The sequence below is a fragment of the Podarcis pityusensis genome (assembly GCF_964106645.2).
Source record: "Podarcis pityusensis genome assembly, chromosome: 11".
Taxonomy (NCBI): domain Eukaryota; kingdom Metazoa; phylum Chordata; class Lepidosauria; order Squamata; family Lacertidae; genus Podarcis; species Podarcis pityusensis.
The window spans coordinates 59807033-59834692 of record NC_138036.1 but is presented as its reverse complement, the minus strand read 5'-3'; the positions used below and the strand labels follow the sequence as shown (position 1 = coordinate 59834692).

Below are 27660 nucleotides of genomic sequence, written 5' to 3'. Positions count from 1 at the left end.
GTGGATTTTTCTTCTTTGAGAATTGCACATAGCCTCACATTTGCAGTCTTTAACTGGAACTCAGCCTGATGATGTGGAGAAGGTGCTTGCAGTAATGCAGCAAACCATCTGTTCCCTCATCCCTTGTCTGTCATGGCTGTCTGTAGTTTCTGAGGGAGTATGACTGGGTATAGTAAATACATCTTTGTGGGAAGGAGAGATCCTGGCTATCTTTAAAGAGGCAATGATTTGACACATCCTGAAAAAGCCTACCCTGGACCCATTGGCTTGTGACAACTACCACCTGGTTTCAAATACCCACTTTCTGGGAAAGGTGATTAAGAGGGTTGTGACACAAGGGTAACCAAATACTCTTGCATGAAACTGATTATCTTGACCCATTCCAGTTGGGGTTCAGGCCTGGCTACGGGACTGAAATTGCCTTGTTCTCCCTAACCTTAACAAGAGGACAGCGGGAATGTGACCATATTATTCTTACTAGATCTTTCAGTGGCTTTTGATACCACTGACCATGGTATCCTTTTGAACTGGCTATGTGAGATGGATATTGGGGGTTGTTGTTTTATAGTGGTTCTGATCCTATCTCCAGGGTCAGTTTCAGAGCATAGTGTTAGGTGATTAACTCTCAGTCCTCCAGCAGTTGTGCTGTGTGGTGCTGCAGGGTATCATCTATATGAAGATTTTGGTAGCAGTCATTTGGAGCTTTGGGGTGAGGTGTCATCAGTACCTTGCTAATACCCAGCTCTGTGTCTTTGTGACATCCAAATCAGGAGAGGCCGTGCAAAACCTGATGCCTGGTCAAGGGCAAGTTAACTGACATTGAATCCTGGGAAGATGGATGTTATGTGGTGGGCAGTTCCTAACTTGGGGTAATTTGTCAGTTGCCTGCTATAAAGGAGATTCATGTGTTAAAGTAGTTTGCTAATTACAATTATATATATATATTTCATAACAGGAGCTGTAGCACTTAAGAATCTTGAAATAAAAGAAAATGCACTGGTAAGTTCAGAGCAAACAAAACTTTTAACTATGTACTGTTGTCAAGTGTTAACTTTGTAGTAGGCATGGGGAACCTGTGGTCCTCCAGATGTTGTTGGATTCCAGCTCCGATCATCACCAGCCAGTATGGCCAATGACCAATGATTAGGGAGTTGTGGTCCAAGAGCGTATGGAGGACTACAGATCCCCTGTCCCTGTTCTTTAGTAAATGAACCAATACAGTACAAAATCTATTGAGCTTGTTGCCCTTTCTAAACCTTTTCTATTTCCTGACCTACTGTCTTAGCACCGGACGTGTGTTGCAGAGGAAAATGTAAGGTTTTAAGTCTATGCACATTTACTTGAGAAACTTAGATTGGTCAGACTTAGCTCTGAGTAAACCTACAAAGGATTGACTATACTTATATCCGTTTACATCATTAGGCCTTAATACAAGTAATTGAACATAAATTCTCACAATTTTAAAGCTAGCAAAAACACTGGGGTAGTTTGAGACTCCATCATAATTAGAATAAATCCATAAAATCCATGGAGCTAATATTAGTCATGACTAAGTCCCACTGATTTCAGTGGGTCTACTCAATGCATAACTAAGTCCTGAGCCAACCTGCTCTATAGAACATAATATATAAAGCAATACAGATAAAACATGAGACCCAATAAATTAGAAATGAAACATCTTCAAACAGATTTCACATGTATTTAAACAAATCTGGGCCCGTCTTTTGCAGCAGCAAAAAGCCAAATGTATATTTTAAACATTTTCCATGTTTAAACACAATGGATAATCATGCATATGGTTTAATAAATTCTTTTTACTAAATACATTAAATATATATTGTAAGGTAGTCTTTCTGTAGGGTCATCAACAGAGTGGTCTCTTATTATAGCTTACAGAAAACATTTTGTATCTGCAATTCCAAACCGAAAACACAAAAACTTTTCTTAATTTAGCACATCAAAGTTCAATCAAATAAGCATGTAATATGAAATTTAATATTTGCAAAAAGGGACAAAGATCTTTATTTCATGATGCTTGCTAAATTTTGATGAATGTGAGTCATCATTCCTAATATTAGCCTAAGATGGCTGACTACCAGTTTGGAAGCCTTCTCCTGCAGTGTGGAGAAAAAGGATTCATGCCACAAGACGTACAGGACCCCAGCATTGTGACCCTCTATTAAAAAAAGGTGACCGCCATTATTGTATCAGCTATAATACAGTCTCCCTGCTGAGTACTGTGGGGAAAGCCTTGCCCATGTACGGTAGTTCTCAGCAGATTACCATCACTTGCTGACAAGATCTATCCAGAGTAAAAATGCAGCTTTAGAGTTCAGCAGTCAACAGTTAACATGATTTTCTCACTGCGCCAGCTGCAGGAGAAGTGTCGAGAGCAGAGATGCCCCTTGTGCATCGCCTTCATAGACCTGACAAAGGCCTTTCACCTTGTCAGTTGAAAATGACTTCACACTGCTGAACAAGATAAGATGCCCACCTAAGCTTCACAATATGATTGTGTCCTTCCACAAGAACATGCACAGCACCATCCAGTATGATGGTTCATCATCAGACTCCTTCCCTATAAAGAAGTGGCGTGAAACAGGGCTGTGTCCTCGCGCCAACTCTCTTTGGCATATTCTTACCCTTGTTGCTCTCCTATGCCTTCAAGGAGTGATGGGTTCTTATCTGGGAGATACTGTTTGTAGATGATGCAGCTTTGACAGTGCACTCTGAGGAAGCTCTACAGAGACTCATCAACTGTTTTGCCCAAACCTCCATGGAGTTTGGCCTCACCACCAGCAATAAAACTGGATTCCTACAGATTCCAGATAGCACCCACCTGAAACTGTTGCTGTTGCTCTTGGGGAGATTGCCAGAAGAAAACTATTGGGTGGAGGAATGGTTCTCCCATGACACATGGGGAAAACCATATTTTTCTCTATGCAGTCATCCTGACAGTAATGTAACATCATGGGAATATAGAAAGCTGCCTTATACTGTCAGACCAATCCTCCATCTAGCTCAGTATTGTCTTACACTGATTGACAGTGACTCTTCAGATGGGTCTGCAGGTTCCAGATACTAGTGAAGTAAACTGGGACCTTTGTCATGCAAAACAGATTCTGTAGCCCAGAACTACAACCTTCCTTGTGAAAGTTCATAAGTTTCCATTGCCAAGGATGAATCAAAATGAAACTACTTGTTTCTGTAAGTGAAATGGCAATACAGTATATATGAAATAAACATTTGCACAACTGTGTAGAAATTCACTCAGGGACATGCTTGCAGCATGCAGCTGTGTGAAAAAGGCTGGGTAGGGAACCCATGGATATCTGGGTGGTGCTGGACTACAAATCACAGCATCCTGCACTACTAACCATTCTGGCTGGGGCTGATGAGAAAGTCCAACAATATCTGCAGGGCCACAGGTTTGCCAGCTCTGATCTATGGAGTCTAAAGTGAACACTGGCATTATAAAGGGGAACAGAACAAGAAATCTCTGACTTCCTAACGCTTCACAGAGGGAACATCATTAGAGTAAATAAGCAGAACGGTTTGTGCATAGGCACCGTATGTGTGATCTAGACCCTGTTAACATGATCAAGAATCCAGCTTTTTTCAAGGTCCCCAGTCATGCATGGAGAGTCTGTGCATGGACAGACAATATACACGTGAGTTCTGTGAATTATGCTGAATGAGTGTAGTCCAGAGACAATGGGCACAATCCCACTTACTTTGTTTTCATTAATTCTGTGTTGTCACATCGTATCCAGGCTCTTGGGCTCACAATATTTGACCAACGTAGTTGGTACCAGAAAGTTGTCTCACTTGCTGCATGATATTTAATTATTTATCTTCAAAGCTGAAATGCAGTAAAATATATGTGTATGGTTTGTACTGTTAAAATAACTAATTTTGTTGCTGAAATAACTCTTTTTTAAATTATCTTTACAGTATCAGTTTGATGTACCATTTAAAGTTAAGGCAGGGCATATCGGTAAGTTGAATTCTATCATATTTTGCTGCAATAAACAATTATTATATTTAAAATTGTCAACTTGGAGTTGAGTTGATTTTAGTTTGTTATTCTATTTTATTGACCTGTATTTGGATAAGCAGTTAATTGTCGACTTACTAGATTTTGATATATTTAGGATTTGAACATTTACTATGCAATGCCATGCCTGGGACACGGGTGGGCACTGTGGGCTAAACCACAGAGCCTAGGACTTGCCGATCAGAAGGTCGGCGGTTCGAATCCCCTCGACGGGGTGAGCTCCTGTTGCTCGGTCCCTGCTCCTGCCAACCTAGCAGTTCGAAAGCACCCAGAATGAGTTACAGAAAAAAACACACCAACAAATACAGTTCCTTCTCTCGGACAGCAATATACAAGGAAGAACTGAGGAGGACAGAGGAGGAAAAAAGGAAATCCAGGCACCATTTCTTAACATTGGAGTTCTTATAACTACTTGTGAGGCTTTGTAGCATGATAGAATACAGTGGTGCCTCGCAAGACGAAATTAATCCGTTCCGCGAGTCTCTTCGTCTTGCGAAGCACGGCTATTAGCGGCTTAGCGGCTATTAACGGCTTAGCGGCTATTAACGGCTTAGCGGCTTTAAGAAAAAGGAAACAAACTCGCAAGAACTCGCAAGACGTTTCGTCTTGCAAAGCAAGCCCATAGGGAAATTCGTCTTGCGGAACGACTCAAAAAACGGAAAACTCTTTTGTCTAGCGAGTTTTTCGTCTTGCGAGGCATTCGTCTTGCGGGGCACCACTGTATGTAAATCTAAATATTGATAGGATTGCATTGTAAGATTTTCTTATTTTGGTGTCAGCTCTACAAATAATTATTGAATAATATTTTAATATGCAGTTATTTTGTTGTGGACTACTAAATGTCCCATTTTCATACAATTTCATTGTAGGTTAAGCATTCAGTTATTTTTGTTCATTAAATGTTGCTTTTCATTGATAGGTTATAAAGAACCCCAAATTTCCAAATTAATACAGCTTTGGATCTAAAAGTATATATATATACATATAAACATGAGAAAATGCACATTTCATTTTAAAATAGCTATTTTCTTACTTCCAGAATAATTTGACGTTTTTGGGCAACTTGCAGTACATGATGACTCATAGTAAATTGATTTATAACTGGCAGTTTACAAATGACATTTAATTTACAGAAAAGATAATGTATCTTCTTGGTTTTCTCATTCTGTTAGATTTATCTTTGAAATACATCCTTTCTATTATATCAATAAAAAATTCTCGAATTCTGGTTCAAATATCCAGATTGTTTCTTTATACCTTTTCTGTTTGTTTCATATATATTTTTCTTGCTTTCTTCATTTGGGGCATTATTTGTTTGCATTTATTACATCTCTCAGATGTCAAGGAAATAAACAACTATCTGAATTTTAGAAGACATCTGAAGGCAGCCCTGTTTAGGGAAGTTTTTAATGTTTGATGTTTTATTCTGTTTAATATTCCGTTGGAAGCCGCCCAGAGTGGCTGGGCAAACCCAGCTAGATGGGTGGGGTATAAATAATATATTATTATTATTATTATTATTATTATTATTATTATTATTGGAGAATCCTATCAGATAATGTTTGCTTAAAAAAAAATCATAGCTGTTTGGTTTCCAGTATGATTAAAGCAGCTTTAGACTGTGGCTTTTTATCTTTTACAAACCTAATTAGAACATGAATATTAATCTTTTTAGACTTCTGACTATGAAATGGTGATTCAGACTTTGTGTCTGCAGTGGGAAGACTGTGGGGTGATAGAAGTATGAATGAAGGAATGATGCAACCTGTAGGAACTTCAGTTGAACAGGACAAACATTTATTTGCACAACTTCTTTGCATTCAGAAGCACCATCCTGTCTACTGAGTGAAAAAGGATGAATAAAAATAGCCGGTGATGTGAACCATCTGTGTGACATGCTAGTGACATGACAGATGAGATCTGGGTTGTACGTCTTGACCCTTAGGATTCCTTAAGGCAGGGATGGGGAATCTTTTTCTCTCCACTAGTCAGTTCATTATAATGACCTGTCTTGCAGGCCAAAATTGACATGTGGTTAGGGCCACCCACTTGTCAGTCAAATGACATCATAAATGATCTCAGATGATTTTTCTGTAGTCGGGGATATCAAAGCACTTCACAGACAGCAGGGCCCTACTAAGTGATTTCCCCGTTTTGCTTTAGTACTGTATCCCTACACCCTTTATATGTTGACAGGTGTAGGGCAGGTGGGTGTGACTTGAGCAAAATGACTTTGCGGGCCAATTGGGGAAGCTTGGTGTGCCAGGTTTGGTCTGTGAATCAGAGGTTTTCCACAGCTGCCTTAAGGCGACTGTTAACACTCGGCCCTTGCTGTTTTCTTTTTTTAAAGAGCCAACTTCAAATTATGTTGTTAGTGTTAATGTGTAGTGAGGCCCTGATTGTGTAAAGCATTGTAATAGTAGCATGTTATATTCCTTGGTTTAAATAATGCATTTGGAGATGTTGTATTGGCTTAACAAGTGATCAGAAACAGGGTTAATTTTGTTTATAAAAATAATTACATATGATTAAACATAATGCAAATATTTGCAGTAAGAGTATATGTTCCTTTGTATTCATAGGTCAACTGAATTTGCAAATTCCATGGAAAAATCTTTATACTCAACCAGTTGAAGCTGTTTTAGATGAAGTTTTCTTACTTATTGTGCCTACAGCCAGTAAGTAGATTTGTTTCTTTATGTAACTCTGTAAAATAAAATCATGTTTATTTGATTGAATTTCTTTTTGTTTTTATTCATGCAATAGTTTTAGTCAGTATGATCTATATATCAGATATTACCATGTTTTGACAAAACAAATCTTCCCCAGTGAGTTGAAAATGCTGCCAGCCTTCCCAAGTTACCAGCCAACAATTTGGCTGGTAATGTTCAGTGTTTTCAAGTGTCTAGGGTCCATTACTAATGCCTGAGCTATCTTACTATGCCTAGCTATATGGTTCGTTAAAGATCAGGTTCCACCCCGTCCAGTTCTATGGAGTGGTTCTTCCTTACTCTGGGATGGTCATTGATTATAGGAGTTGCCAGTGTCTGTGTACTAAGAGCATTAGGATAGGTTTGCAACTAGGAGTAGCTGGCAGAGAGGGGCATCTTTCCTCTTTAACCATGACTAGTAACCTTGGCTAAAGCTTGTGGTTAAGCAAGAAAGGGCTTAATCATGAGGCAACATGTTACGTTTAATCTTAACTACTTTACTTACTTCAAGTAAAGAGAAGAGCAAAGCAGCTGCAATCTCAGGATCCAGTATGTTCAGGCTAAGCCCTTAGTGTAATATGCAAATTGAGCCATTGTTGGACTCTAACTCTTATCAGCCCCAGCTAGCATGGCCAGTGATAAGGAATGAAGCGGGTTATAGGACAACAAAGTATGGAGGGCCACAGGTTCCCCAAACCTATTTTACCATTGCATGGAGACACAGGAATGACTTTTAAGTAGCTTTTCCAAAGTCACAATCCTCATTAAAAATGAAATGGAATGTTTTGTTTTTGAAAGAAAAGGAATGCAGTGGCTTTTGGTAGGTTTCCCCTTACTCTTAACAGTGTGGACCCTAAAGCAAAAACACAGGATAGGACAAAATATAGAAATTTTAAAGTTACTTTGTGATTGAGAAATTCTATTAAACTGGATTCAGCACTAATATGTGAAAATGTCTTAAATCTTATAGCTTTGATTTGTTTAATAAATTATTTGCCTGTTTCATCACAACTTGGCTTTATTGTGATCTTAAAAATGTGAAGTACTGTATTAATTCATCCATTTTGTTAGGTATTAAATATGATGCAGAAAAAGAACTAAAGCAACAACTAGAAGCAAAGCAGAGAGAACTTCAAAGAATAGAAGATGCAAAGCAAAAGATCGCTGACATAAGTAAGGAAAAAGAAAATACCAATTTTTATTTGTGGGAGTAGAAGTTGCCAAACATCTAAAGCTGCAATTCTGTACCCACTCACCCGGAAGAAAGTCCCATTGTTGGGACACACTTCTCAACAGAGATGTATAATATTGTGCTCTAAGAGTGATAAGATTTACTTTTCAGTGAAAGTGCAGAGGAATGAGGGTAATTTTTTAAAAAAGACTTTCTGGTAAAGTTGAAAGTTGAAGCTGATGTTTTGTGAATAGTTGATTTTATGTTGTGGTTATTTATTACTCAACTGTGATTTATTTTAGAAGAGTCACATTCTGAGTCTTTGGTTAACCAACATTATTTTTTAATTGTGGTGCATGCTGTTGCTAAAGATAAGTGTGCCACGGTTTGGCTACACTTTGCTAAATCTTCTAAGAGGCACAACCCATTATGAATTATAGTAGATTGGTTTCCCATTTTGTGAATTATTTAGGTAACAATAAGATCTCAAATAGTTATTTGTAATACTTACATGGGATCATTCAATATCAAATAGTCCAATTTTTGATGATTTTCTTTACTTCATGTTGTTGAATTTTCTTAAAATTTTGTACACTTGTTGAACAATTGGAACTAAGTTTAAATCTAAAAATTTAATATTTTATCTCATCCTGTTTTTGTGTTATGAGAGTTTTAAATTTCAAAAAAAAATTACAATTTTGGTCTTGCTGGACTAGCCTGACTAGCTTTCCAAATACGTTTTAATTGAATATCTTTTTAAAGATATGCCTGAAGTAATTGATAATATGGTGTGAACTCTTGTTTATTCTGTTACATTTTACTCCAGGAAGACCTATTTATCCTAAAGAGAACAATGTAAAATACAGTAGCACCTTGACTTACGTTACCCTCGGGTAACATAAACTTTGGGTTGCGAAAGCGGCAAACCCGGAAGTGTTTTGCCTCGCACACATGTGCAGAAGCACTCTACTACGCCACACGCATGCGCAGAAGCAGTCTGTCTGGTTGCGGAAACCTTGGGATCTGACCAGAACGGATCCCGTCCGCAAACGGAGGTACCACTGTGTGTGTGTGTGTGTGTGTGTGTGTGTGTGTATATATATATATATATATATATATCACTTAATGTGATCCCATTGAGATCCCAAGATGAAATTTTGCAAGAAGCTCATAGAAATATGAAATAATCAATACATTTTTGGGGAGATCATATTGATGTTTTAAATCACTTTCTAAAATTTTAAATTATGTAAATTAACTTTGAAATTTAAAGTAAGTTCTTCATGTGCCATGTCATATTAAAGCCCATGAAGTTCTAAAGAGATTGGTATATTTAGTTTGGAAATATCTCAGTTCTGGGCTGAGCGTTTAAGGTTTTTTGTGTAGTCCGGCAAGGCCAAAATTGTCATTTTAAAAAAATTTCCAAATCTCATAACTCAAAACGGGATGAGATAAAAAATTAAAAACAGAGATCTGGGACCTTCTCTTATACTACTTTTAGGAAAGTGAAAATGAAAGTAATGTAAAATGGTAAGGTGAAAGTCCTTGGATCACTTGACATGGAATGACCCATGGAACCTGTCAGTTTGATGGGCATATTTCTCCTTCTGCATTCATCAAATTTTATGTAGGTTTTGTGGTATGTCATGCTGAGAAGGTAGAGGTTGAGTACCTGGATGCTCTTAAACAGTTCAGTAGTATAGACACTATCTGGCACCTTTGTCATACTATGACCACTCTGGTTCAAATGTGGGAGGTAGTGGGGAAAGTATTATTTTTATTCCTAAAAGGGCAGCAACCTAAATATCCTAGATCCAGCTCTACTACATTTGCTTTCTTATGCAGTTTTAACATGTACATAGTCATTACTGTGAATTGCAATTGCTTTTCACTGGGTGAGCTATTCAACAGTGTGTTTCTACAGGGTGAGTCCTTTAAAAGAGGCCCCCGTGGATACAGAGTACACATGTTCCACGGGGCCTCTTTTAAAAGACTCACCCTGTATAATTGGAAGTGGTAGAACAAAGGTAACCAATGTTACACCTTCAAAGATTTTGGTCTATAACTCCCTTTAGTCCCAGTCAGAGGAGCCAAGTTGAGAGGAGTTGCAGAAGGGCGGGGGATGTTGTTGTTGTTGTTGTTGTTGTTGTTGTATATGACAGGCACGGAATTATTTATTCCTGCCTTAAAACATAAGGAGGCACCCAACAGAACAACAACAAGAAGAGCCCAAATCACATCTGCAATTTAATGTCCTAATATTACTCCTATTAGGTCTCTGGTTAAAAATATATTGAATTTAAGTACATCAATTTGCTAATCGGTCAACATTGGTTAAGTCTCTGTAGAGAATATCCAATGTTAGCCATACTCAAAGTAGACCAATGTGTATTGATTTCAATGGGTACACTGAGTATCGCCACTCCTTATGATTAATCATACTAGGTATTCATTAGTTGTGCTTTAATTTAGATAAACCAGAAGAGAAGCAAGACACTTTCATAGAAAAACTAATTACTCAGGTCATCAAAAATCTTCAGCTGAAAATTTCTAACATCCATATTCGCTATGAGGATGATGTAAGTATTTGTGTATGGAATATCTATAAATAATTCAAGATGTGGTTACAGATAATTTGTTATCAAACTTGCAAGCCTACAAAGAAACTGAACATTGCACTGCTGCAGGGAATGACTGTTAGCTTTCTGCATGTGACTGTGCATGATTGCAGTTTGGAGCTCTCCGGGAGAGGTCAAAATAGTATGTTAATTTTTTATGCTTTGGGATATTTGGAGGAGAAAAAGCATGAAGCTGCTCTATTAATCTATTATTTTGGCTAGGCACTGTTCCCAAATCAAAATAGATAAGGCCCTGTCATCATATTACGAGCCAGTTTGTGGATGGAACTGGAAAATGAACTATAAACAACAGCCTTGCTGTCTGTGGCAAGTGGATCAGGCCCAAAACACACATTTTAGGAATCTTTTTTTGCAAAAGGGATTGTAAGGATACCTGGATGAAAAACCAGACCACAATCTTGGATCTTCATTTGCAAGGACAAATAACTAGACCAAAAATGAATGTTAAAAGCTTTATTATCTAAAAATATTTACAGTGGTACCTCGGGTTAAGTACTTAATTCATTCCGGAGGTCCGTTCTTAACCTGAAACTGTTCTTAGCCTGAAGCACCACTTTAGCTAATGGGGCCTCCCGCTGCTGCCACGCCGCCGGAGCACGATTTCTGTTCTTATCCTGAAGCAAAGTTCTTAACCTGAAGCACTATTTCTGGGTTAGCAGAGTCTGTAACCTGAAGCGTATGTAACCTGAAGCGTATGTAACCCGAGGTACCACTGTACACAGCAAGATGTTCTTTTCCCTTGTGGAGCTTGATCCTGGGGAAAAAGGAAATAGAAGTTGGAGTGAAGATATTACTATGTACTATGTAGTACACATGTACTATGTAGTACTATGTGTACACAAACCTGAAAATACACAGAGGATAGAGTATACTCACACTTACACATATACTACGGACCCAGGCTAAGAATCATGTAACAAGCAATAACAGGAAAAAGTGAGGCCTGCAGATAAGAAGAAGAAGAAGAGTTTGGATTTGATATCCCGCTTTATCACTACCCGAAGGAGTCTCAAAGTGGCTAACATTCTCCTTTCCCTTCCTCCCCCACAACAAACACTGTGAGGTGAATGAGGCTGAGAGACTTCAAAGAAGTGTGACTGGCCCAAGGTCACCCAGCAGCTGCATGTGGAGGAGCGGAGACGCGAACCCGGTTCCCCAGATTACGAGACTACCGCTCTTAACCACTACACCACACTGGCTCTCCTGTTGCGTCTGCATCTTCAGATTTCTGCTTCTTTTAAGTCTTCTCTTAAATTGTCATCCTTTCTTTCAGTTGCAGTCCATTTCCCAATTGGCTTCTTCCAACTGTCCTTCTTGGAATTGGTCTTCTCAGTTCCACTTGGTCTTCTCTACCATTGGCTTCTCTGCCCCATATTCCCTTCTTGGGATTGGTATTGAGAGGGAACTCTTTTTATAGTCACATGTTGCAGCAAACAAACATTTCCCCCCATAAAAATCCAGAAATCCAGTTGGCCTGTGTGAACATAATTCTTTGGCAATATCCAGGTCTGAATTATTTCAGTACAGTGGACCCTCTGGATATGGATTTAGTTTGTTCCAGGGGTCCGTGCGCACCCCAAAAAATCTGTAACCAGAGGCGCCGCTTCTGTGCATGCGCGAGCGGCGGAACCCGGAAAAATGCTTCTGGGTTTGCCACTTTTGCAACCCGAAGATTACATATCCAGAGAGGTACGTAACCCGAAGGCCCACTGTATTGTCCTTTCCACACACACAGGAACTTTTCTTAATGTAGCCAAAAGGCTAGATTGCTGACATCACAAGTATTGCCAGCTTGCTCATCTTCTAGGTCACACCTGCCTCTTTGCTTCTTAGCCCCTATGTGAGCGTGCACGCGCACGCGCGCACACACACACACAGAAATGTAACTGTTCTGTTCTGGTTGCTATGTAGCCACTAAGGACTGAACTATTTCTTAGAGTAGAGCTTTCCAAACTGTATGTTGCAACACATTAGTGTTTGGGCTGCAGTTTGTAGGTATGTTGCCAAAACACTCCCTGCACTTCTCCCAGGGCTGGAAAGGGGTTAGTTTAACATCTGATTTGCTGTTAAAACTGAATTACTGTCATGAAATGATGTATGTCTAAAAAGTGTGTCACCATCATGAAAAGTTTGGAAAGTTCTGTTTTAGAGCTTATCTGTTTTTACCAGAAGTAACTAAAACATTGAACATCTTCTTGCAAAAGTTAAACTTTTTAACTAGGTTACAAGCACAGCTTTACAAATAATTAAAGAATAGCATAGAATTTGAGATGTTTCATACCTGTTTATAAAAGCATCTAAAAGCATATGTAGTAAAGAATGTCCTCTTGCTGTGCTTAGAAGCTACAGTTTGCAGTAGTTTTAGTGTGATGAACAGATTCAGGGCACACTGATCTTTTAGTTTTTCATTTTTTATTATCGTTTTATTACCCTGTAGACATAAGACTCCCCCCTCTCCCGAGGACTCCATGTTTGTCTTTTGCAGCAAATGTAGCATCCTGTAGTCAATGAAAGCTTAACATTATTGCAGTGGTGGTCTCATTCCTTTTTTATCTTTACATTTCCAACATTTACTTGACTCTGACTTAAACATTTTTGCTAATTTACTTGGTGCCAGGTACCATCTACAGATCATTTCCATGTAATTTCCTTTTTAATTTACTTGCTGTGACCCACATCTCTCACCCAACAGATCATTGTTGATTTTACCATTTCATCCTTTGTTTCCCATTCCAATAGTAATTTATACATCTTAGATATCAATTTATCACTATTTTCTATCAGATACTTTGCAAAATGTGAATTCAATGAAACCACATTTTTTACCAGCTTTGAGCGTTTCATTTAATTGATGTTATTGTAACCAGTCTGTCACCTGGGTACCAACATCTTCAAACTTCTTCAATTTGGCTTCTTGCTCCATAAAGTCCAAAAGTTCCTTATATGTTGTCCATCTCCTTCCCAGATTAAGTTTTTTTGTGAGATTGCATCAACTGGAGAAAGCCATAAAGGTGTTTTTCTCTCTAGCAGGTTTTTATACTTCTCCCAAATTCTCTGTATATTTTTCCTAATTACATTCTTTTTTAAAAAATGTATTTACCTTTACCATATCACAAACATTCATTCCAGCCAAAATTCATACCATAACCCTCCAGATCCAATAACTGAGTGTTTTCCAACATTATCCACTCTTTTAACCAACACAAACATGCTGCTTCATAATATAAATTAAAATCTGGCAATGTGAAGCCCCCTCTTTTTTAGCTTCTATTAATATTTTATATTTTATTCTGGGTTTCTTCCCTTGCCAGATAAATCAAGAAATATCCTTCTGCCATTCTTTAAAGTAGTCTGTATTGTTAATTATTGGAGCGGTTTGAAATAAAAACAACATCTTAGGTAAAATGTTCATATTTATGGCTGAGATCCTTCCCAACATAGATTCTCCCCTATATTTCCAGGTCTTTAAAAAACTTCTTTCCATATTTTAACATAATTATCTTTAAATATATTGGGGGTTTTAGTTGTTAGCCATAATCCTAAATACTTCACCTTTTTATTCATTTTCCACCCACTCAATGATTCTAAATCCTTTTTTGCCTACACATCCATGTTTTTAACCAACATCTTAGTTTTCAATTTATTTATCTTACATCCTGCTACTTTATCAGAATTATTTATTTCTTCAATCACTTTGAGTATACTACTCCCTGGTTCCTCTAATGTAAGAACTACATCATCTGCAAATGCCTTCAATTTATATGTTTGATATTCTACTCTCACGTGTTTTATATTTGCATTTGCTCTTATTCTTCCTGCTAGTACTTCAGTACTAAAACAAACAATAGAGGTGATAGTGGGCATCTTTGCCTTGTGCCCTTGGAAATCTGTTTTGTTTTATTAGATAAATAGTCACAAATCTTAACGTTATCTTATCCAAGTTGCAAATCGTGTCTGTTTTGGTGAATAACCTTTTTTGTTTATTTTCAGATTACAAATAAAGATATTCCGTTGTCATTTGGTGTCTCACTTCAAAATCTTAGTTTACAGGTACATAACTTTCAACTACTGCTGCATAACCCTATTTTTATTTTTTTAATTATATTCTACACTCAAAGGTAGATTTTTTTGAACATGCAATAATGATTAAATTTGCAATCTAAATTCTTTGCTTCCACTTTCAGTTAACCATAGCTTGCTGTGTCACCGACTGATGAAGTGTAATTCGCATTAACTATGGTTAGTCTAAAATAAGCCAATTTCAAACCATGGTTTTTGAAGCTGACTTGTTTTTATCTAACCATAATGAATGCTTATCACAGTTTGTCAGCTTGGGTGACATGATAAGCTGTGGCTTATCAAAAGTGGAAGCTTTGCAAACTCATCTTTGGTAGTGCAGGAGGGGAGAGCGGAACACTTCATCAAGAACTGGACCAGAACTCTGTTCATAGAATCATAGAATTGTAGAGTTGGAAGGAACCACAGAATTAATCTAATCCAACCCTCTGCAGTGCACATCACATCAGTGTTCACATCACAAAGTTCACTGTGATGTGATGCAACTGATAAGCCTACTAGCCTGTTAGGTGGCCAGGGAGGGGGAAGTGCATTTTCTCAAAAATTTAATATTGTGCTTTATTGTAGGGAAATTTTTCAAGCTCAGTTGATCTTTGTACAGTATTAGCCATGTGATTTTTTTTAATGTGTTTATACTAAAAATAGAATTCAAGAGATAATTTTGTAGTGCTTCTTTCATAATAACTTCCTGTTTGTCTTCTAGACTTCAGATCAAAACTGGAATCCATGTATACAGGATGCATCTACTAAATTGTTTTATAAGGTAAGTCTTAGCTTGGAATGCTTCCTGTATAAATGTGTGTTCAGAATGTAATATAAATAGCATATTGCATATTACAGTTGCATATTGACAACCTTTCTAAATGCAAATCAGTTACTGTGTAGCAAATCACATTTTGTTGCAATACAAGCTTTCCATAAACACTTCTGAACGTATCTGAAGAAGTGTGCATGCACACAAAAGCTCATACCAATAACAAACTTAGTTGGTCTCTAAGGTGCTACTGGAAGGATTTTTTTTATTTTGTTTCGACTATGGCAGACCAACATGGCTACCTACCTGTAACTATAAACACTTCTGTTACTCGCATTTCAAATTTTCAGTAGCTATTGTTTTGTTTTTCTTATCCTGTCTGTTGTATTGCATACTGGTAATTTTAAATTACCAAAAGGCAAGCATAAAGTTTATTTGCATTGGTCGGAATCCATTCGCTCATTGGGTATGATCTCAACACTCTGCCCTGATATTGACTGCTTTGACTTCATCCATTTTTATTTACCCCTGCTTAAATTTAACAGCCGTTTCCCCCCTCACATAATTGTAAATTAGCAAAAATCAAGCATAAAATGCTTCCTGTAGGTTAGATGTTTTACATATGACTTCTTAAAACCATTTAAATTTTGGAAGGAGTTAAGGTGCAACCAGACTGGCTGGTTTTGTGGCCACTTAAAAATATTTTAGAAGGGTTTTTAATGTAATTTATGTTAGAGGTCAATGACGGACTGATTGTGGGTAAACAAGCTGAGACATACTCCAGATGAGATGGAGGTTTTGTTGATTCATTGAATGGCCCATCAAGGAATAAGTGTTAATAACCTATTCTAGATGTTGAAGGTAAATCTTTTGCGTGCCTTGGTTACATCCAGATTAAGATACTGCCGTACACTCTTTGTTGGGGCAAGTATCTGGAAAGTTCGGCTGTTGCAAGGCTGTTGTTGTTGTTGTTTGTTTTTTACTTTATTTACAGCTGAATGCCAAACTGAGCTTCTAAGTAGTTTAAAAGTATAAAAACAATCCCACCACACAGTGTTAGAAGCTGAGATATGAAAGCTAGGAGCTAAATGGCACCTTAAACCTAGGTTATGGGCAGTGCTTTTTTCTGGGGGTACGCAGGGGTATGCATACCCCTAAGCATTTTGTAAATCTAAGTTTGGCCTCATTGAGGGGCAGTATTTCAATAGGAGTAGGAAAATGAGAGTACCCCTAAACATTTTAAAGAAAAAAAGCACTGGTTATGTGCGCCGCAATGGAGTGTCTAGGCGTGCTTTTTATAACAAGAATACAAAGCTGAAAATGAGTGAACTGCAGCTAAAATCTTGTGTTCATTTTTCATATGGTCTAGTCCTCATCTGAAGACTGCAAAAAACAAAGCCATACTTCCCCTTCCTGCTCCCCCAATATTCTTATGAGGGTCCCTTCTCCAATCTTCAAAGAGTGGCTGGAAGTGGGGAGGTGGAAAAAGGTCCTCCTTTCCTTCCATCAGTGGCAGTTTTAATCTGAAATCTTAGGTACAGTATTGCACCCAGAGCTCATAAACTGCTTGCATTAATGAAATTCCCTGTCTCAAAACATTAAAAGATAAACATAATTAATTAAAATATGCAATGAAACAATCCCATTAAAACAGTACAGCAGTTGAACTCCCTACCAGAGTCTCCTGGTTTAAGGGAATGGCTGTGTAAATAGGTGCATCTTCTAAAGTACAATGCCAATACAGATTGGGGCCTCTTGTATTTCATCAGGTTCTATAAGAACTATATTTCACTCGGTTCTATAAAATTGCTTCTATAAAACCAGTGCCAACAGTAAAAAAGTTTTCTTCCCCACCATCGCAAGCTGATAATCATTAGGCCACGGTAAAACTAATTGGGTTCCATTTGCTGATCTTAGTGTCCTTACCAGGCAAGGTGAGCAATTCAGCATTGTGCTAAAGTGATCATTTGGCTTGCCAGACAGAATAATCCCTGTCCTCCCACTGTGTGCTGTTCTGGGGGTTCTCCTGAAGCTCCCAGAGCCAATTTTGAGTGGAGCAGGAGTGGCGTGAAGCCCTATATATAGTGCTGGGGAAACCCTTAAGCTGTGCTTCTGCTGATGGGATACATTAGTTGAATCTGACCCATGACATCTAAATTTGATTGATGCCTACAAAGTTGTGACTGTACTAGGAGACACAGCCTTTGAAGATGGAAAAATGCTATAAATAGCCTGTTGATGCAAATGCACAACAGAAATAAGGGTTGTGTACAGACATGCTCAATTATAAGAAGGTACAAGATTTATATAATAAGCATCTTGTATAAGTAGTACAATGGTACCTCATGTTACGTACCACCCGCCCTTGCGAATGCTTCAAGTTACACACTCCACTAACCTGGAAGTAGGTCTCCTTGTCGCAGACTTTGCCCTGGGATGCGAGCGGAAGTTATGCTCTGGCGGCGCGCACGCAGCGGGAGGCACCATTAGCAAAAGCACACCTCATGTTACGAGTGGTTTCCAGTTATGAATGGACCTCTGGAACCAATTAAGTTCGTAACCGGAGGTACCACTGTATAAGGAAATAGTTGAACAACATGGAACAGCTGATGCCATCATAGCCATATCAAATCGTTTTTGAAACAGATGCATCTTGCTGTGTAGCATTTGTTTTGCACTGATGTGTCACTAATTCCAGACCAGCAGTGGAGGTTAACTTGTCTATATAAGTGATAAGATGTCAGATTTCTTCTTCCAAACAAACAGTGGTTTGTTCACTCATTAGCAATCAGCAGACCATTGGTCAAATTCTTTAGTGCCATATCTTCTGTTGTCAGGGAGACCACAGGTATGTTGCTATTATCGAGTTTTGTGATTTATGCAGTAAGTATTTTGAATGCACTTAATCTTTCCAGCTGTTCAGTTACTTTTAAAAAATTGCCTGGATCAGTCGTGTGTCTGTCATGAAGATAGACAAAGGAGGCTATGCATGCAGTTTTGTTGCCATCCTTTTTAGCTTGAAGAGGCATTTTACATCCATTAGACAATTTCTGTTGTAGCTGAAATAATTAAAAGCCGTGTGGCACCTTGAAGACTAGCAAATTTATTACAGCATAAGCTTTCATGGAGTACAGTCTATTTCTTCAGATTCTTGCAGTGTTAACCTGAAGTTTTCAGGCATGTGGATACATGGTTGGTGGACAGAAATTGTTGTTGTTATTGTTGTTGTTGTTAATTTATTTATACTCTGCCTTTTTCCCTAGCAGAGACTCAAGGCAGCTTACAGATAAAAACAATAAATAAAAACAATCAAACATTGACAGAGTTACAACTACATATATCTATCTCTATAGCTATCTGTTTCTATCTTTCCAGACATATAATATACAAATAATTAAAATAAAAACAGCACAGGACTAGCCCTTTCATTACAAAGCAGTCAGTTCCAAAAAAACCTGTTGGAACAGTAATGTCTTCACCTGCTGGCGGAAGGACAAGAAGACCAGTCTAACTTCTCTAGAGAGGGAGTGCCAGATTCTGGGAGGAGCCAGTGAGAAGGCCTAAATGTATGCCAAATAATTGCTGTGATCATTTAACTAAGCAATGTTGATGATAACACCTACTATTACAGTTGGGGTGCCTCGTTATATGGACCTTAGGGCACCAATCATCCCAAGTTACTTGCAGAAAACTACTGACTTTCAGAGGAAACTACAATCCACTCCATTGACAATCTCTTAGAGAATATCATCCTAGCTGCCAAGAACTTTGAGGCTCTTGAAATCAACACCTTCATAAAGATGAGCTATAAGCTACATATAGAAGAAAGATAAATTGTGCAGAGTAGATGGTGTAAAACTGCTGTCTGACGATGTATGTGAATGGCACAATGTTTGACTGGAGTTTTTCTTAGTCTTGATAATTTTCTGATGTTGACATGTTTTGGGCCACCTCATTTTTAACTGTCTATAGACCACCTTTAGTCATTATTTCTACCTGATCTGGAATTTGCACATTACTTTTCATACTGTTGACTCTTCTATTTAGTGTCATTTCATGCACAAAGCTTCCTCTCTGTGGTTGCAGTGTACAGATCTGGTGCTTAATTATGGTAAAACAAGAAGCATGGCTTTTCCTTTTAATTACAGGCCCATTATCTGCAATGATTTACTATGCATCATAGTAAATGAAATAACACATTACTTTGCCAAATTATCATTATTTATTAACATGATACAGCTTCAGTGACATGACTCTGGAAGGGTTAGATCATTCTTCCGCTATCTTGCACCTGTTTTAAAAAGTATGACTTCAGGAATTACAGTCTCTCACAGGTGTGACAATGAGCGGGAATGAATGGGCTACCAGTTAGAGGACATTTCTTTTAAATGAGAAGCCTCATGGCAGTCCCTGCATGATTTTGTACCTTGGAAGATCAGGGCTCTAGATCATGTAGGGAGTCTTCATGAGTACAGCAGGCTCCCCATTTCAAAAGTTTGCTCTGCAGCTTGCACAGGGTGACAGAACTGGAGCTTGGTCTTCCCTCTCTGCCATATGATGCTACTCAAGTGAGGGATTTTAATGCCTACAGAGCTCTTACGGCTCCTATTTACAGTCATAACGTGGTAGGAGTTAATACAATTTGGGCATCCAAACAACAAATGATAGGAAATAAGTTGAATAGTGAATATGTTACAAGCCTGAAATAGCTTGTTTAAATTGGGTAAGAACTCATTACTTCCAAGGTACAAGTAATGTAATGTTTAAAATCAGCATGTAATTTCAGTGAGCTCTGTTTCTCACAAAGCAAGGAAAATGGAGGTGCTAGCAATGAAACTTATTTGCTGCTAAGCCATTGGGCTAGGGGTAATTTTCAAATAAATAATGCATTTTCTACAGATTTCTTGGCTATGTATATAAGTCACTATTAATTTAACGAGGACAGTGACTGCAGTTTTCACTTTAGCCTAAGTATGGCTAGTGTTCTGGGAGTGTCAGTTTTGAACTGTGTATGCCCTTCCCTTCTGGAAGGAATTTCTCTCTCCTCCTGGTGCTGATCTCTCAGTCCCAATGATCCCTCTTGGAATATGAAGGATTAAGGAAAAGATACTGCTTGGGATATTGCTGGTGCTTGGAAAGATGAGACGAAAGGCTCTTGCACTTCACACACCACCACCTGACCATGTAATATGATAGTACAACACAGCCATGAGAGCTGAATCCCATATGAGATACAGCATTATGGAGTGAAATATTCAATCTCTAAAAAGCAGAGGAACACAAAAAACAGGCAAAATTCACAGACAGTACCAGCTTCCCCCACATACATTAAAAACTGCCAGAGCATAATGGAGAATTTTGTAAAACTGCCATAGTAGCTCATAAAGAAAAGTTGTTGCAGTGGATTGATGTCTAGAGTGTATATCTGGTAACTAATTTGTGCTGAATACTTGAGCTATTTTTGCATATTAATAGAACCTGGCCAAACTGCAATATGTTGGTATTCTGGGAGAAAAAGGAAAACGCTGATCCTTAAACCAGTCATAGTATTCTGACCCTTATCCTTATTTTAATTGATTTTGACAGGATTTGTTTTTAATTAAATGTGTCTGTGATCAAACCCTGAGGGTACCATGTTTAAAAAGCCTATATGTTTTAATTAATGGCATTAATCCCCCAAAATGTGGCATGTGTGCAGAAGCTTCCTCTCAAACATTTATATGTTTAATATACTGTATTTTTCTCTGTATAAGACTAGGCTTTTTTAACCAAAAAATTTGGTTTAAAATTGGGATTCGTCTTATAGTGCTTATAGCATTGATAGTGCTGAGGGGTGTTTTCTTAATTTGGAGTTCCCAAAAACAGGGGGTGTCTTATACATGGGGGTGTCTTATAAATGGAAAAATATGGTATATGGATCCTTTGTATTGCATGGAAAAGTACTGAAGGTGACAATTCCGTTGATTCTGCTTAAATTTTTGATTTCAGCTCGTTCGATTGGACAACTTTTTTGCATATTGGAATGTGAAATCTGAAATGTTTTATCAGGGTGGTTTTAAAGAATCTTTGGTGAGTGAAAAAAGTATGATATTAATGCCATAAATTGTTTCAAGATAAGGTTTGCTCAGTAGGGATTGCATTTTGTTGAATATGTTGGATTTGAAGTCTTTGGACTCAAAATGTATTGTTCTTTCTACTGTATTAACATTGCAGTCCTGTCTTAATTTACTTGGGAATAAGCCCTTCTGAACTTCGTAGAAATTACTTCTAAATACATGTGATTTTATTTATTTAAGGCATTTACGTACTGTCGTTCATAACCAAGGTAGTATCAAATCATTCTTAAATATCTCTCACCTTCAAATGATGTAGGATGACCAAATGCAAAATAGGAAAAAGTCCCAGTGCCTTTAATTATTAGAGAGGGTGGGATTTTGACAGGTGTACATTGTGTAGGGTTGGGAGAGGTTGGGCTTGCTGAAATTCTTTCTTCCTCACAGTTTTTTAAGAAAGTATATCCCTCTATGCCTCTGAATGTCATGGGAATCTCATACTTGTTGCAAAATGCTGCTAAATAGAAGGTTTGTTACAGAGTCAAGTCTGACCAGTTCCTGTATCTTTCTAGATCATCTTTCTGGAAATGGGGGATATATATATATATATATATATATATATATATATATATGAGAGAATGAGAGACTTTAATTAGACAATCAGACCTTGTATCTTGAAAATAGTTTTATTTAGCTGCTGAGCAGGAAAGCTTGATTTGAAGCATTCTGCTCTTGGATGTTAATATTCCATTTTTACACTTTATTTCTATTTCCCCTTTCCTCTACAAAAGAATAACTTAAAAAGTGGAGTTGCGGGCACTAACATGATTCCAGAAGGCTACAGCTTTGGTAAGTTCTTCATAGTATCTGTAATTCCACATATGGTTTCTGTGATTGTGTAGTTCTCTAGCTCTGGCCCTTCTGATCATGTGTATATTTATTTATTTATTTATTGAATTTATATACTGCCCTATACCCAGAGGTCTCAGGGCGGTTCACAGAACAAAATAAAAATATAAAATAAAAATATATATAATCAAAATAAAAACAACAACCCAATAACACCCACCAAAAGAAAAATTTAAAAGGGCATTGGATGTCAATCAAATCAACCAGATGGGGAGCCATTGCAAGGAAGGCCCGTTCTCATGTTGTCACCCTCCAGACCTCTCGAGGAGGAGGCACATGAAGAAGGGCCTCAGAAGATGATTTCAGGGTCTGGGCAGGTTCATATGGAAAGAGGCAGTCCTTGAGGTACAGTGGTGCCTCGCAAGACGAAATTAATTCGTTCCGCAAGTCTCTTCGTCTTGCGAGTTTTTCGTCTTGCGATGCACGGTTTCCCATAGGAATGCATTGAAAATCAATCAATGCGTTCCTAGGGAAACCGCCTTCAGACCAGGTCTGGGGACAGTCTGTCCCCGGACCTCTTCTGAAGGCTGGGGGGGGGCAAGGGCTTTTCTTCCCACCCCCAGCATTTTAAAAAACCCCAGGACAGCGGAGGACTTCTCCGCTGTCCGGGCGATCTTAAAATGCTGGCGGGCGGCATTTTAAAATCGCCCCGGACAGCGGAGGACTTCTCCGCTGTCCGGGGCGATTTAAAAGCCCCTGGGAAGGCAGGCAGGGGGGACAAAGACTTTCGCCCCCCACCCGCCTTCAGAAGGTGTTCCCGCCCCCCGCCCCGCTTCGGAGCAGCATTCCGAAGTGGGGCGGCTGGGGCAGGTGTTCCCGCCCCCCCCGCCCTGCTTCGGAACAGCGTTCCGAAGTGGGGCGGCTGGGGCAGGTGTTCCCGGCCCCCCGCCCCGCTTCGGAACAGCGTTTTAAAATGCTGGGGGTCGGGAGCGAAGCGTTCGCTGCCGACCCCCAGCATTTAAAAATCTCCCTGGGACAGCAGAGACTTCTCTGCTGTCCCGGGGAGATTTTAAAATGCTGGGGGTCGGCAGTGAACGCTTCGCTCCCGACCCCCAGCATTTTAAAATCTCCCCGGGACAGGGGGAGATTTTAAAATGCTGGGGGTCGGCAGCGAACGCTTCGCTCCCGACCCCCAGCATTTTAAAATCTCCCCGGGACAGCAGAGACTTCTCTGCTGTCCCGGGGAGATTTTTAAATGCTGGGGGTCGGCAGTGAACGCTTCGCTCCCGACCCCCAGCATTTTAAAATCTCCCCGGGACAGCAGAGACTTCTCTGCTGTCCCGGGGAGATTTTAAAATGCTGGGGGTCGGCAGCGAACGCTTCGCTCCCGCCCGCCAGCATTTTAAGATCGCCCGGGGCAGGCGGGGGGGAAGGCAGGCGGGGGGGAGCAAAGACTTTTGCCCCCCGCCGGCCTTCAGAAGAGGTCCTCTTCTGAAGGCCGGCTGTGTGCGAAAGTCTTTGCTCCCGACCGCCAGCATTTCCCTATGGGCTTTCGTCTTGCGATGCAAGCCCATAGGGAAATTCGTCTTGCGAAGCGCCTCCAAAACGGAAAACCCTTTCGTCTTGCGGGTTTTCCGTCTTGCGAGGCATTCGTCTTGCGGGGCACCACTGTATTGCACTCCTGAGCCGTTTAAGGCTTTACAGGTCAAAACCAGCACTTTGAATTGCGCCTGGAAACTAATTGGTAGCCAGTGCAGTCGGACCAGGATCGGTTAATATGCTCAAACTTTCTTGCTCCCGTGACACATTGTTACTACATGTAACACATTGTGGTAATCTAACCTTGAGGTTACTAGAGCATAGACAACAGTGGTTAGGCTTTCCCTGTCCAGATAGGGGTGTAGCTGGGTTACCAGCCAAAGCTGATGAAAGGCACTCTGGACCACTGAGGCCACCTGAGCCTTGAGTGACAGTCAAGTATCTAGGAGTACTCCCAAGCTACGAACCTACTCCTTCAGATGAAGTGTAACCCCATCAAGAGCAGGCGAACTCCCACCCATCTGGTCTTGGGAACCACCCAGTAACAGTGCCTCAGTCTTATCTGGATTGAGCTTCAGTTTGCTGGCTCTCATCAAGGCAAGGCACTGGTCCAGCGCTTCCATTGCCTCACCTGCAGATGTAATATCAGTCATACCTCGTGTTGCGTTTGCTTCAGGTTGAACGTTTTCAGGTTGTGTCCCGCGGCAACCCGGAAGTACCGGAAAGGGTTACTTCTGGGTTTCGCCGCTCGCGCATGCATAGACACTCAAAATGACGTCATGCGCAGAAGTGGCGACACGCAGACGTGGGTTGCGTTCCCCTCAGGTTGCGAACGGGGCTCCGGAACGGATCTCGTTCGCAACCAGAGGTACCACTGTAGAGCCGAGTGTCATCAGCATACTGCTGGCAATGTACTCCAAACCTCTGGATAATCACACTGAGTGGTTTCATGTAGACATTAAACAACATGGGGGAAAGGATTGAGCCCTGCTGAACCCCACATTGAAGGTTCCACAGGGCTGAAAAGCATTCCCCAAGTAACACCCTCTGGAAACGACCATCCAAGTAGGACTGGAACCACCGCAAAGCAGTATCACCCAGCCCTAGTTCGGAGAGTCGCTCCAGAAGGATACCAAGGTAAATGGTATCAAAAGCCGCTGAGAGGTCGAGAAGAATTAACAGGGACATGTTTCTGTGCCAAAACTGGGCCTAAAGCCTGGTTGAAATGGATACAGAACATCAGCTTCCAAAAGCGTCTGGATCTGGTCTGTGACCATTTGCTCCAGAACCTTGCTCAGGAAAGGGAGGTTAGCAACTGGCCGGTAGTTAGTTAGGTTTTCTGAATCCAGGGAAGGTTTCTTAAGGAGTGGTTTTACCACCGCCTCCTTCAAACAGGCAGGAACCACCCACTCTCGTAAAGAGGTGTTGATCACCTCCCTGGCCCAGCCAGCTGTTCCCTCCCTGCTGGTTTTTATCAAGAAGGGCAAAGGTCTGGAGTGCAACTGGTCGCCCTGACTGATCCCAGCACCTTGTCCACATCCTTGAGCCTTACCAACTGAAACTCATTCAACACAACAGAACTAGACTGTGCTCTGGGCACCCCATGGGATTCATCTGCTATAACAGCGGAGTCAAGGTCTTGGTGGATGCAAGTGATTTTATCCTCAAAATGCTTTGCAAACAAGTCACAGCGAGCTACCATTGGTTCTATCACCTCCTTTGGGCCAGCCTGTAAAAGGCCCTGTACAACCTGGAAAAGCTCTGCCAGATGATATAATGAGGATGCAATGGAGGCAGCAAAGTTTTTGCTGCCTTCATTGCCACTAGGTAGGCTCGATAATGAGCCCTTACCAGTGTTCGGTTACATTCATTCAGATCTTTCCTCCACTTGTGTTCAAGCTGTCTCCCAGCTTGTTTCCTTGCCCTAAGCTCTGGAGTGTACCAAGGGCCCAATTAGGTTCCACAAAGTGGGAGAGGATCCTCAGGTGCAATCGTGTCAATAGTCTGAGTCATTCGGGTGTCCCAGAGGTCGGCCAGGGCTTTGACAGGGGCGCCAGTCATATCAGTTGGAATGCCCCCCCCCCCAGCTGTTTGGAATCCCACTGGATCCATCAGTCTCCGAGGGTGGACCTTCCTAATAGATTCCTTGCCTCATTGGAGGGGAAAAGGTGCTGACACCCTAAATCTCAACAGGAAGTGATCTGACCAACACAAGGGACTGATGTCAATGTCCCCCAGCTTCAAATCACCCTCTTTCTGCCCAAGAAAACAAGGTCCAGAGTGTGGCCTGTCATGTGCATTGGGCTGGTGACATGTTGGGACAGCCCCATGGTTGTCATGGTAGTCATGAAGTCCTGAGCTGCCCCAGAGCTGGCTGCTTTGGCATGGATGTTGAAGTCTCGCAGAACCAGTAGTCTCTCAGCTAGGAGAATATCTGTAATAACAGCAGGTCAGGGACTGTTATGTTGGAATCTTTCTCCACTATGAGCTTCCTGTTCTTACATCCTCCTCCTCAATAATAACAATAACAGTAATAACAAAAATGGTAATTTCTTTAAGTAGATAGTGAGGTATATAGCCCAGGTGTGGTCAGAAGGTAAATCAGGGGTTATTCTTAGTTCCTGGGTAATTTGCAGTAGTTCAGCAAAAAATTCAGACTCCCATCAATGTGCTGCACTTCTTCAAGGAAGCTCTCTGGCCAACATAAGCTTGCCTATTTTATCCTTATTAAAGTTAAAACCAATAAGTTTGACTGAAAGTTAGGAAAGCTAGACAAAAAGATTGGTTTCCAGGAGGAAAAATCTAAACTGGAAACGGAATTGTTAGAGCCTAAAACTAAAAATCTGTCAAGAATGTATAATTTGCTGTTGAAATGGAATACACAGGATGAAATAGTCAAATCTGCTATGATTAAATGGGCGCAAGATGTTGGGCATAACATTATGTTTGCTGACTGGGAACGGTTATGGACCACAGGTATGAAATTTACGGCCTGTAACGCCTTAAGAGAAAATATAATGAAAATGATTTACAGGTGGTACTTAACCCCAGTCAAGCTAGCAAAAATTTATCATCTGCCTGATAATAAATGTTGGAAATGTAAAGAAAATGAAGGTACTTTCTTCCACCTTTGGTGGACGTGCCCAAAGATCAAGGCCTTCTGGGAAATGATATATAATGAATTAAAAAAGGTATTGAAATATACTTTCTTGAAGAAACCAGAGGCCTTCCTCTTGGGCATGGTCGGTCAATTGGTGCGAAGGGAAGACAGGAATTTTTTTATGTATGCGACAGCAGCAGCAAGAATACTCATTGGGAAATACTGGAAGACACAAGAATTGCCTACCCGAGAAGAATGGCAGAGAAAAGTGATAGACTATATGGAACTGGCTGAGATGACCGGCAGAATTCGAGATCAAGAAGAAGGGTCGATGGAAGAAGATTGGAAAAAATTTAAAACATATCTTCAGAAATACTGTAATATAAAAGAATGTTAGAAAAGGTTGGAGAAGAATATTAGACCGTATTGGCAGACAGAGTATAATGGAATAAGTAAATATGAAGTGTAAAATAAAAGATAGAGGAGAATTAAATATTTTTGAATGTTAAAATAAGCAAATGAAAAGAAGGTTAGAAGGATTTGCTGGAGATACGATTTGAATTAGAATACAAAGCAGAGAAGTGAGAGGAAGTCACGGAAATAAGTAAATGGGAAAACGGTTTTAATGGTTTAAGTTGAATTTTTCTTTTGTTATTTTTTACTGTGATTTTCTGTCTTGTGTATTTTTCTTTGTATTGTGTGTTTTTCTT

At 39.8% G+C, this 27660-nt stretch overlaps 1 protein-coding gene across 3 annotated transcripts in view; it reads left to right on the top strand.

Annotated features, from left to right (window-relative positions):
* VPS13A (vacuolar protein sorting 13 homolog A) overlaps positions 1 to 27660 on the top strand; it is a 154319-nt gene that overhangs the window by 1882 nt on the left and 124777 nt on the right. For all 3 annotated transcript variants that reach the window (XM_080972149.1, XM_080972148.1, XM_080972150.1), the window contains exons 2-10: positions 956 to 999; positions 3955 to 3997; positions 6640 to 6735; positions 7840 to 7941; positions 10412 to 10518; positions 14569 to 14628; positions 15359 to 15418; positions 21398 to 21478; positions 22254 to 22311. In XM_080972149.1, coding sequence (XP_080828275.1) covers positions 956 to 999; positions 3955 to 3997; positions 6640 to 6735; positions 7840 to 7941; positions 10412 to 10518; positions 14569 to 14628; positions 15359 to 15418; positions 21398 to 21478; positions 22254 to 22311 — 651 coding nt within the window. The remainder of the gene's footprint in view (positions 1 to 955; positions 1000 to 3954; positions 3998 to 6639; positions 6736 to 7839; positions 7942 to 10411; positions 10519 to 14568; positions 14629 to 15358; positions 15419 to 21397; positions 21479 to 22253; positions 22312 to 27660) is intronic.